This window comes from Diadema setosum, chromosome 8 (assembly GCF_964275005.1).
Source record: "Diadema setosum chromosome 8, eeDiaSeto1, whole genome shotgun sequence".
Classification (NCBI taxonomy): domain Eukaryota; kingdom Metazoa; phylum Echinodermata; class Echinoidea; order Diadematoida; family Diadematidae; genus Diadema; species Diadema setosum.
The window spans coordinates 23,921,107-23,934,634 of NC_092692.1; the positions used below are offsets into that span (position 1 = coordinate 23,921,107).

At 38.4% G+C, this 13,528-nt stretch overlaps 1 protein-coding gene across 1 annotated transcript in view; it reads right to left on the bottom strand.

Annotated features, from left to right (window-relative positions):
• LOC140231716 (speract receptor-like) overlaps positions 1 to 13,528 on the bottom strand; it is a 464,534-nt gene that overhangs the window by 160,500 nt on the left and 290,506 nt on the right. The window contains exon 10 of the mRNA XM_072311869.1: positions 13,356 to 13,514. Coding sequence (XP_072167970.1) covers positions 13,356 to 13,514 — 159 coding nt within the window. The remainder of the gene's footprint in view (positions 1 to 13,355; positions 13,515 to 13,528) is intronic.

Genomic DNA, 13,528 nt, shown 5'->3' on the forward strand with positions numbered 1-13,528 from the left:
GAATGCAGTGAAATAAAAAATGAACAAAGACGGATAACATTTAGGGAAGATATTTCCCTCGTATGCCTTTTCTCTCGGTCTCTCTCTCCTAGCCCGCCTCATCGCTGAAATTGACACACCCATACTATTTTGAAATCAACGCCGCTGTGAACTCTAAACACGTGCTCATACACGTTGAAGGCATTTTCATTGCCACAGTAGACTTTTGCTCCTGCCTGCTGCTGAAGATTTATGTGGTAAGATTTTCTTACTTTGATTAATATAGGTTTTCCCGGCCAATTTCGCACTTTTGTCAGTCCATTTGATAAAAGGTTCATTCAATTTAGCAAAAATCCTCGTCACTGCACATTCTGTCATTCAAAATTGCAACTTGTTCGTTCAATTTAGCGTTTCGGTCAATGAAATTCGCACATGTGTCTTTCGAATTCGTAAAACGGGCATTCAAATTGGCACGTGCTCTTCAGTCATTCAAATTCGCCAGCACAGGCGGAAAATGGTATTTCAGTCATTCAATTTCGTGTATGGGCAGTCAAATTCCAAACACGTTCATTGAAATTGGCGTAATGTTTCTGTTTTGAAAAGGTGAGAACCGTGATTTATACGTATTTAAATGTGACTTTTTCTTTCATCCACACACTGTTAAGTATATAGTAAAGGTAACCTTGACCATAAATAACGCAAGTTTGTTGTTCTCTAACGCCCCTCTTCTTTCATAGATGTTATCAGAACTATACATGCACCAGTACCATAGATTCACATCACTTTCATATGTCTGGTCATGGCAGCACGAGTTAGATACAGGCGTATCTCTCAAGAAGACAGGGAAAGAATCATAGCAGCATTTGAGGGTAATAACCTTGACAAATTGATGGCTAGAGCTGATCTAAGAACTTTATTCCTAATGATGATTAACGCAATATAGCACCCACCAAATAAGAATAATGAAACCTGTAGATGAAAAGAAATAATCACGATGTAAATTGAAACCTCCTTCTCCCAATTAATGTCAGAACAAACTTAAAATCAATGTATTTGTGAATGAAATAATGCTATCGAACATTATAAACACATACACATAATTTGAAAGTACTGTTGCAAAGATGATATCGGAATAAAGAACGAATACGAAAATATGAAATGCTATGATACTTGCAAACAATACCTATGATGAATGAAAATGAAAAAAAAAAGGACTTAAATCTTAAACGTGTCTGCTGAATTGACTGCAGTAAATGCGAAATTGGATCCCAACAATGAATTCGAATGAACGAGCGCACCGTATACGTGATCACGTGACTATATCATGCTAAATTGAATGAACGATTTTCGAAATGGTGCTTGTCTTACGAATTTGAACTGAAAAAGTGCTGATTCGAATGATGTTAAAGGTAATTTGAATGCTCCAAAATGAATTTGAATGAAAAGATTATAAAATTGAAATACCGAACAAGCCATCTAGGCTAAATTGAATTGCAGCAATTAGGAATTGGACTGAAAAAAGTGCGAAATTGGCCGGGAAAACCTATATTTAATTAGAATGCTCGTTTAGGGTCCGCACCTACAAATCATACACAACACATACCATGCAGCCCCCCCCCCCACACACATACGCATAACTTACCAGTCACACCCACCCCATCCAAGCATAACACCGGAACAACCAAAGAATTAGAAGCTAGCGCTAAGAGGGCTTACTCCCGCGATTTCGCGTAGTACGCTCATGGGCGAAAGAGATAGATAGAGAGAGAGAGAGAGAGAGAGATAGACGGCGTTTGTCAGCTCAAACACAAACTTTGAGGGACTACAGATTGAAAAGTAAATGACATTACTTCACTTTTTGTTTAAACGTATCGACAGAAAATATGCTTCTGGTGATATTTTGAGGTCTGAAACACAATTCTACCGCTGTGTGCCTCCTTAAAATGAAGAAAATGAAAAAAAAGGCACAGTTCGCTCCATAGGCTCACGCGTGAAGAAGCACGTGTTATTATTACTAAAATGGCCGCCATTGGGCTCCATGTGGGGCTCCATGGCGTACTACACCCGTTTGCGTGCGAAATGGCGTTAGGTTCTATACTCTTTGGGAGCAACCACCCCAACCACACAATTCATAGTGCATGGCCGACGACAATATGTGCATCTACGTTTCATTTTGCCAGCACAAATTGTCGCCATCGAGGTCAAAAATTGGGAATTGCACAAGCAGCACAATTTGTGGCCAGGTGACAGATTTTGCAGGGGCGACAATTTGTGCCGTAACATCCTATTTTGTGAACCATTACACCCACTCTTTCAACTAGACTTGGAATTTGTCATCAAGTTAACAAATTAGGTGATCCGATCTCTTCGAAAATCAATGATTTCAGTCCTGATCCCAATATAGGCATGACCATACAGGTTTCATCTGTGTTAAGGGACATTGGCCGTGTGATGTTTGGATTCTCATTTAGAAAAGGGAGTCAGGTCTGCCATCTTTGGTACCAAATTCCGTATACACTAAAACGAAGATACAGAATGAAGTATATTTGACCATTGACCCCACTTTGCACAGACAAGATGGCATCTGAGCAAAAAGTGGTTATTTTGTGAAATGGTCCTTGTAACAGGGTTTTTGCGTGTGCAAAATATGGGAAAGATAGGACATGTATTCTCCAAGATACAGGATGAAATATTTATGACCTTTGACCCTAATTTACATACCCAAGATGGTGTCCGATCAAGTAGTTGTTATTTTATGAAATAATGTACGTGACATGAACTAAACATGTGCAAAATATTGGGGTGATAGGGGCTGTTTTACTTGAGCTATTGCAAAGAAAGTTGCAGAAAGAAAGAAATATCTCCCTACATCGAAGCTAACCTTCGATTTCAACCAAGTTTTTCGATGTGATCTCGGCATCCAGTAAAAAATAGATGGCACACAGTCGATAGCCCAAAATGTCAGCTACAACAAATAAAAATCTTTGAGAAATTCACCGAAGGATAAGTGAGCTAGTGCTCGATAAAGACAGTCATGTCAATTTTCATATCTAGAAAAATTCCCTCCCATAGAGATAACACGTATTACGAAGACACAGGTAGAAGTACGTATGACCTTTGACCCCACTTTGCACATCCAAGATGGCATCTGAGCAAAAAGTGGTTATTTTGTGAAATGATTCTTGTAACATAATCTTTGCGTGTGCAAAATATGGAAAAGATAGGACATGTATTCAACAAGATACAGGATGAAACATTTGTGACCTTTGACCCAAATTTACGTACCCAAGATGGTGTCCGATCAAGTAGTTGTTTTTTATGAAATAATGTACGTGACATGAACTAAACATGTGCAATATATGGAGGTGATAGGGGCTGTTTTACTTGAGTTATTGCAAAGAAAGTTGCAGAAAGAAAGAAATATCTCAATACATCGAAGATAACCTTTAATTTCAACCAAGTATTTTAACGTGATCCCGACACCCTATGAAAAACAAAGGGCACATTGTCGATAGCCCAAAGTCTCAGCTACAACAGATTAAAATCTGGGAGAAATTCACCGAAGGGTAAGTGAGCTAGTGCTCGATAAAGACAAGCATGTCAATTTTCACACCTAGAAAAATTCCCTTAACGAAGATACAGAAAGAAGTACATATGACCTTCGACCCCACTTTGCACACCCAAGAGGGCATCTGAGCAAAAAGTGGTTATTTTGTGAAATGATTCTTGTAACATGGTCTTTGCGTGTGCAAAATATGGGAAAGATAGGACATGTATTTACCAAGATACAGAATGAAACATTTATGACCTTTGACCTTAATTTACATACCCAAGATGGTGTCCGATCAAGTAGTTGTTATTTTATGAAATGATGTACGTGACATGATCTAAACATGCGCAAAATATGGGGGTGATAGGGGCTGTTGTTCTTGAGTTATTGCAAAAAAAGTTGCAGAAACAAAGAAATATCCCAATACATCGATGATAAGCTCTAATTTCAACCAAGTTTTTTGACGTGATCCCGACATCGTATGAAAAAACGTCAACGATAGCCCAAAGTCTCAGCTACAACATATTAAAATCTGGGAGAAATTCATCGAAGCATAAGTGAGCTAGTGCTCGAAAAAGATAGTCATGTCAATTTTCATTTCCAGAAAAACTGCACTCCCATAGAGATAACACGTATACTGGTCAAATTTGATAAGATTACTTTTGATCCATTTTTACGAGGTGAACTTGAAATTTGATGACGTCATTTTGAAAATCTACTTTTTTTTTACTTTATTCAGAAATTTGATATCTTTTAATCATTTTTTCAGCATTGCCAACCCATGAAACGACATGTACAACTCATCAGCTTTCAGAATATGTAAAGAAAATGGGAGGTCACCGTCCATCCTGAGGAGTAAAATCGGATTTGAAATTGGCGGTTTTTTGGCATTGTTGTACTGTATATCGCCATTGACGCGCGCGCGGAATTTCAACTTTGACGGGCCCGTATGACGTCATATTGAGTCGTATTGACTTGAAACTTGGTAAAAATATTCCTTGACATTTCAGGTATCCGATAAGTGTGAAAAAACGGGAAATTTCTATTGCATATGAGCTGTGCATGAGTATATGTGCGCGCGCGTACGCGTCCGTCCGATTTTTTCAATTTTTCAAAAAAATGCTCCAAATTGTCTGAAACGTGTGCAAAAAAAAAAATTGAGCTCGATTGGAGCATACAAATATTTCAGCCCGCGCGTACGCGCATGTTTTAAGAGAAAATATGAAGTTTGAGAATATGAGTAGAATGCGCATAATTTCAAATATATGTGACGTAAATTTCATTGAAAAATTTCATTCCATTAATGAGATATGATTGAGAATGTGTTTTCATATAATGACGTCATAGTGACGTCACGGTCGACTGATCACTCTGATACATTAGATCTGTCGCCTTTGGGACATGATACATATGTGGTATAATTTTGAAGTTGATAGCAAGAGGACTTTCTGAGCTAACCTCTACACAACTTTTGTCCAGAAATAAAGAAGAAGAAGAAGAAGAACCAAGAACAAAGAATCAGTACAGATACAGAAGGTGATCCGAGAGGATACTCGGATCACCTAATAAGACAGCCTATTCAACAAATTAATGTACAGCGGCTGGTCCTACATAGGCAAGGGTAGTTAAAGGGACTGTACAGTACTGGTTGAGGTGGGGATTCATGTTTTGAACATTCCTAAGTGAGATAATGAAAAGCCTCTTATGAAATATGAAAGAGCATGTAATTTTAAGAAGGATTCAATGTTTATTTGATGAAAATTCGTTTTCAAATGGCTGAGATATCTAAAAAAAGTGCTAATAATAAAAGGCGACTTGCCACAACTTTATTAGGATCTCTTTGTTTCACCTTGTTTTTGGATATCTCAGCCATTTCAAAACCGATTTTCATCAAATAAACTTTTGATTCCCCTTAGAACTGCATGCTCTTTGACATCTCATAGAGTGGTTTCCGAATATCTCGCAAAACGTTAAAAGCTAAATCCTCACCTCGACCAGAACTGTACACACCCTTTAAGAAGGACATTTTCGAGAACAAAACCGGGATGCAAAACCCAGTATACTTCAGACCAGTGCACAAAATTGCGAAACCACTACGTGTATATCCGGTTCTTTGGGAGGGTTCGGTGTGTAACAGTGCAGTACAGAAGTCGTTGAGTTCGGACGTGTATTGGTGGAGCTCCTGGAAATCGGAACTTTCACATACTTTCCTGGAGGCTTCTGATTATCAAAACACACCATCTTCAAGGCTTTTGTGCAAGGAATCTCCTGGGCTTGTCAATTTTTGTTTCAGATCATGATTTTGCGGTTTTATCATCATTTTTTCATCTCCCCCTCTATTTAAGTTTGGATTTTTGACAGGAGTTTCAAGTCATCACAGCGCTGTTTTCCACTGAAGTCCTGGTAACAGGCGTGTGCGCTCTATGACTCCCTGGAAATGCATCGAACTTTTTTTTCGCATTCTTACACTTAGCCAGTGACGCACTCTCATTGTGACATCATTGGAGTTGTGGATATCAGCGCGGTCCTGATATTGTGACGTCATCGGAGTTGAAGGAAGGAAACAACGTGTGAATTTCATCGGTTGTATATCGAGAGATTGTGTTTGCGTGAGTGTTTCCACACACATTTTCACGAAGTTCAGCAAGTGCAAACGACGTACTTACGCCATCTACGCGAAGCACTACAGTTACATTGCTCTGTGATATCACAATGCCGAGGAAGAAGAGAAAAGCAGCAGTGGAGGGAGGTGAGAAGGGGACAGATACAACCCTAGTTGCAGAAGCAGAGCGTGACGGAGATAGGAGTTTATCTACAGCATCAACTTCCAATGACATGACGGGGTGGATGAAAGCCCAGTGGAGGCCTTCATTCAGCTCCGAGAGCAGGTGTCAAACCTTCAATCAGATATTGGAACCAAACTCTCTGTTCTTCAAGCGACTGTTCGGGAAATGAGCGAAGGACAAGAAACCATCGTACGGTCCTTGTCCTTTTTCAATGAAAAGTTCGAAGAGATGAAAATGAAGACGGAAAAGCTGGAGAAGTAGAACAAGGAGCTTCAGGCCCAGAACAGTTTGCTGAAGAAGAGCGTGACTCAGCTGGAGAACCGAGTGACCGACCTAGATCAATACCACAAACGGGTCAACCTAGAATTTGTCGGCATTCCCGGGACGGAGGGAGAAAACGTTAAAAAGATCGTTGTAGAAGTTGCGAAGCACGCTGATCCCCACTTAGCCGAGCAGGACGTAGACGCAACACACCGTCTCGGGCCGAAAAAAGAGAAAGGCGGACCTCCAAGGTCCAAAATAGTACGATTCACGAGAATCTCCTGCCAGCCACCAGACAGCTACTGGCGAAGGCCAACGTGGAGAGAAGGAAGGCCAATTACAGGTACCTCTGGACGTCAAACTCCATAATACTTGTAAGGAAAAACTCTGACTCTCCGGCGATTGTCATTTGTTGTGAGGAGGATCTTCGGAACATCAAGTAGATTATATAATCTACTTGTGGCTTTACATTGTTTTATATCATGATATATTCTGTACATAGTGTAAATATTCAAAGATGAATACACGACGCTTTCAGAACGATTTGGTTGATAATTTATTGTCGGTAAATTATTTCAATCTAAGCGTAACATATATAAATATTCGATCCAGTAATGCAAACTTTGACGAATTACAGTTGTTGTTTGAAACAGCGCTGCAATCTAAATTTAAGCTCATCGGATTTTCAGAAATATGGAATGTCGATAACCCGAATCTGTATAAATTGTTTGATTATAACTTTGAATACCAAAGTCGAAATGATGGTAGAGGAGGTGGTGTAGCAATGTACTTTCACTCCGAGTTGCGTTACACGCGCATGCGTGATATCGCTATACTGAATACGGAATCGCTCTGGACGAAAGTAGAACATGATAACACGCATATTATTGTTGGTAGTGTATACAGAAAACCAGGTGGAAAAGTTAGTGATTTCTGTAATAGTTTAAACGATGTGTTGCATCAAATGAGTTTAGATAGACACAAGTGCATTATTCTTGGTGATTTCAACATCAATTTACTTTCGGAAGATGACAAAACTAATGAGTATGATATTATGTCGATGATGGAATGCTATGGTATGCAACAACTTACTGAAACGCCAACACGAATAGCTAGACATAGTAGCTCTTTGATTGACCATATTTATTCAAATATGAGTTTGTGTCAAATTTCAGCTGGAACCATATTAGCTGATATGTCAGATCACTTACCTGTTTTTGCTTTGTTTGAGTGTTATTTCCAAAAAACAAGATTGACAACTCATGCCTCCGAAAAATGATTCCGCAGCTATGCAAGCTATTCTCCAGTAGCATTAGGGAATGATTTAGATTGTATTTCACGGGAAAATGTTTATGCCTGTACCGATATAAATGATGCGTACGATTCATTTCTTTTGATCTTATCGAGTCTTTGTGTAAAACATATTCCCTTTAAAACATCAAAAATAAGAAAACATCGTGTGAAGAAGTCATGGACCACACCTGCAATAGCAAAATCAATTTCTAAAAAGTATAAATTGTATAAACAGGTACTTGCGTATAAACACGATATCGATTTAATTGTGAAATACAAACGCTCTAGAAATACCTTAACAAAGGTTTTACGGAAAGCAAAGTCGATGCTTTATTATGAACTTTTTGATAGAGATAAGAGGATATACGGAAAACGTGGAACCACATTAATGAAATATTAAACAAAAAGAAATATAAAACAGATACATTCATTGTAGAGAAACTTCTCAGGAAGCTTCTGAGAATGGTGTTAGAAAGGAATGAAAAACACCTCGAGAAATAAGTGAAGGGTTCAATCATTTTTTGTTGTTGTTGAAATCGGGGAAAATTTAGCTAAGAAAATAGAAATGCGAGAAAACGATGCTTATACTTTCATGAAAGGAGAAGTTGATAAATCATTTTTCATGTTACCTGTGACGGTGATTAAAATACATCGTATTATTTTCTCTTTGAACGCAAATAAGGGATATGGATATGATGACATCCCAGTAAGAGTTATAATTGATGCTGCTCGGTACATAGCTCATCCTTTAGCATATATCATAAATTTCTCAATATCATCGGGCGTATTTCCTGATGCGCTTAAGATTGCTAAGGTACTACCTGTTTATAAAAAGGGAGCAAAGGATGCGCCTTCAAACTATCGGCCTATCTCGGTCCTTCCGATAATTAGTAAGATAATCGAAAAACTTGTAAACAGTCGTCTGATTAAATTTTTTGAGGAAAATAAAATATCATACAAACATCAGTATGGTCTTTTAGACAAGTGCACAGTACAAAACTATTGTTGATCAATCTAAGTGATGAATTAACCAAACAAATGGACGAAGGCAAGGTTACTGTTGGATTATTTCTAGACTTTGCAAAAGCTTTCGATACGATAAATCATGACATTTTGCTATATAAATTACAACACTATGGTATACCTTGGTTACCATTAGAGTGGATGCGCAGCTATTTATCAAATCGATTTCAGTTTGTATGTTATGGAAATGAAACGTCTGCACAACTACTGATTACATGTGGTGTACCACAAGGATCAGTATTGGGACCCACTCTGTTCTTAATTTATATCAACGATTTGCCACAATCCACAGATTATTTCAATTTTCGATTATCTATTTATTTCATTCTTTTCCATCTGGAACTAAGAATAATATTGACTTAAATAAAGTTGAACATAATCTACTAGACGTTATGAAATTTACAATCAACACGTCAAAATCAAAGTATATATTTTTTAAAAGTAAACGTATAGACATGTGGTATAAATTGAAATATTATGGTACGCAAAGACATTATAGAACAGGTACATTCGACTTTGTTTCTAGGAGTTAATATAGACGAAAACTTATCATGGCGAAAACATATTGAGCGTGTCTCTTCCTCAATGAGGAAAACAATTGGAATCATATTTAGAATTCCGCGTATCTCTTATGGACTAGAAGTTTGGGGTTGTACATACCACTCATATCTTCAATCTATATTTTTGTTACAAAAGAAATTAGTGCGTGTAATCTGCTTCAAAGGACATAGGGAGCATACTGGCCTTTTATTTCATCGTTTACAAATGCTAGATGTTTGCAGACTATACCAATTTTTAATTGGAACTGTAAAGTTTGACGTAATCTATCATACTTTACTGCACGATATCTCCGATTATTGTTTTAAAATTGAGCATAATTATGATATTTATAAGGTTTAAAAATAAAATGAATCATAAATCAACATCAGATCTCAAACAGGTAAACATGCCTTGTCATACGCAGGCAGTATAATTTGGAGAGGATTTCCCCATTATGTAAAAAAGATAAACACCCGTAACGCTTTTCGGATATCATTGCTAAAGTATCTGTTATCAATATATAGTGTAAATGATCCCCTTTGAAAATATGTAAATATGTACATACATGTATAACAATTCTTCTGTGAATATTGTAAATACGTTATCATTGAAAGGACTGGCATCGACTAGCCTGCACGCTATTGCCAGTTCTTTTTTGCCAAACTATATTTCAACTATTCATTGTTGTGACTTGATTGACGATGTCTGTTTGTTTGCTAAATAAAATTCATTTCATTTCATTTCATTTCAAAAAAAAGTGTAGCCGCGTCACCAGGCTCGGTTTCCTCCTCAATTACGAAAAATCTCGGCTGCATCCAACACAAAATCTAGAGTTATTAGGAGCAAAACTGGATCTAAAGCACCAACTAGCTCAACCAGTCCCACACAGGATAGAAAGAGTAAGACAGGAGGGACTCTCCACTCTATCCAAAGAAAAGGTATCAGCCGAACATTGGCTAAAATTTCTAGGTTTCCTAGCAAGCCTCATAGACACAGTCCCACGATGCAAACGGTGAATGAGGAACATTCAGATAGATCTCCTAAGGCAGTATCGTCCCCCACAGGGATCCCATAACGAAAGACATCTGTCTCACGAGAACATTGGCACAAGCTCTTTGTATATGGCTCGACCGTCAATTTCTACACGTGGTGAAAGAATTTGTGCAGCAAACAGCATCCCTTACAATGTTTACAGATGATTCAAAGCAGGGCTGGGGACAATACATGTACTTTAGTATTAAACACAAAGCAAATCCAAGGCCTCTGGGAAGAAAAAGAACGGAACCTTCACATCAACATACTAGAGACGCGTGCAGTAATATGCCCTGTATGACTTCAAGGACAAAATTCAAGGTCAAACAGTTCTGATAATGTCAGACAATCTGACCGTTGTATCGTACATAAACAACAAAGGGGGTACAAGTTCGAAAAATCTGTGCAACCTGACCTCAGACGTCTTAGAGTGGTGCGAGACTTTCAATATAAGAATAAGGGCCTCACACATACCTGGAAAAGACAATATCATCGCAGGTTTTTTTTTTCAGTAGGGGGAGATATCTCCAGTCAGAATGGCAGTTCGATCAAACTATTGCCAAGCTAATGTTCGAGAGGTTACGGTCAACCACAATTCGATCTGCTTGCGTCAGTTCTGAACAAATAGCTGCCCAATCATTGCACAAAACACAACGACCCTGCAGCCACGTAGGTGGCCCAAAAGGCCGTGGTTTTCAACAGTGGTGAACCTCCTCATACACGCTCCAGTAATACTTCGAAGCAGGACTGACCTTCTCCGCCCACTTGGGACTACAACTTTCCATCCCAAGATGCCCAACCTAAGATTGACGTTATGGATCATTTCAGGGTAAGAGAATCGCAGGCAGGCCTTTCTAGCAGTGCTGCTGAAATGTCTGTAAAATTCCTCAGATCATCAACGAGGAGTAGGCCTACATATGATTCTCTGTTACAATACTTCTTTAAATGGTTTGGTGACAACGAACCAGATCCAACCTCAATAGGAAAGATCGCAGACTTTCTTCTTCATCTGTACGACAAGAATCTAGACACATCGTTTATCAGAGGGTACAGATCTACAATTGTAGCCTTTCATGGAGGGAATCCCACAAATGGAGAAACAGTACGTTCCTGTAAACACCTCATTAGAATAATAAGATCCTTCTTTCTGTCTTAACCTCCTCAAAAAAAGCTGAGTCCCTCGTGGAGCCTGTCTGGAGTTCTACGTACACTAACTTACAGCTCCAAATGAACCAATGCATAGTAGTTCACTAAAAGTTTTTTACAATGAAGACCACATTCTTGGTAGCAATAGCATTTTGGAGCAGACACAATTTCATTCATGCTCTAACAGTCAATCTATTTCATATCCGATGGGAAACAGATGGGCTAAGACTTATACCAAACGCCAAATTTGTGGAGAAGAATCAAACAACGAGGTCCTCTCTGAATGCAATCACGATGGATAGTCTAGGCTATTAGATCTAGTGGAGAAACTACCATACTCTCACCCCGATACTCGAGGTATGGCATCCTCATGGTCTCTTTTTCAGAGAACTCCCCTTGAAGATATTCTGAAAGCAGCTTATTGGTATAACTCTAATACCTGTTACCTCGCTGAGGTCATTACGAATGAGGCTGCATTTGCATTAGCAGCAATTTCCTGCCCGTACAGAAAATAAATCTTGACCGGGACGTTTGTTGCCCTGGTAACTAATTGATTCACAGTATCAAATCCACTAGTGTCACTACGTGACCACTCAAGATGACAATACATGTACCATATGAAACTTGCCACAGACCCACCTCCAATTGTAATATGTGGGAATCTGACAAATGTTAAACGGATAGATAAGTGAAACGACATGACCTAGATACATGTATGTATGTTTGGTATCGAACATTTTTATATTTTATATTAATGCGACCCCACCCTCCATCCCCGCTCTGTGGAAATGGCCAGCTTGAAAGGAGAAGCATGTGTGCATGCGGGGTCTTATATACTGCGCGGGAATGGGGCTCCCCGAGTGGTTGCCGGGGCAACCAAGGTTCAAAGAACATTTAAAGTTGCCGAGGTTGATTCTGACTTCTGTTAGAATGGCAAAATATTCAATGGATAGGTAAGTAAAGTTCACTCGTAAATGAAATGCTCGATACCAAACATACATTTCATTGATATTATTTAGAAACACAAACAGAAAAACTGACCAGAAATGAATATTATTTGTTAGTGGAAAATTGAGCAAAGAAAATGGGATTCCATCGAGATTTGAGATGGAATCCCATTTTCTTTGCTCAATTTTCCACTAATAAATGATATTATTTAGAGTAGAGAAGATACACAGTTTCAGATCTGAATGTAGCCAGACTCCAGACTACAGTTCAAACAAAAATCAGTATTTGTCTACTACTGATTGCATCAGTTCTACTTCTCTCAGAGTACAGGGTTCACAGTGTAAATTAAGAAAAGAAAGAAAGAAAGAAACAAACTTATTTTTGTTATTTCATTTATGTCTCTCATTGTGTTAAACTGGTCTTTTGTTATCCTTGTTATCTTGAAGAGCATTTCCAAACGAAGGATATTATGCCAAAATTTTTGCAATTTTTACTTCAATGCCTTGGAGGACAAAAACGGATGTGTTTACTCATGTGTATAAGAATTATATATATATATATATATATATATATATATATATATATATATACATGACAAGTTCTTCCATGATTGTACATGAGTATCAAGATTCCCAGTTTTCGATGTTATTAAGAGTAAGTCACCGTAAGAAGATCTCAATTAATTTAAATGTATTTGAACAGCAGTGCTCGCACGGGGCGAGAGCTGGTTTGTTTGAATTTGTGTCCATGACTACAAAGTTCACGACATACATGCAGTAATTCTTGTCTTTCCTTACCACTTTCAGTTCTTTCCTGACTGATCGGCTGAGATCAAGGTGTCTTTTATACACCTTTTTGATTGCCACCAACATGTTCTTGTAGGTTCCAACTTCTGTGAATATTTGACACCGGCCGGGGTCCAAGGAGTTTCGACTGTCGGTTGTCATCAAGCTTAACTGGTAACAAACAC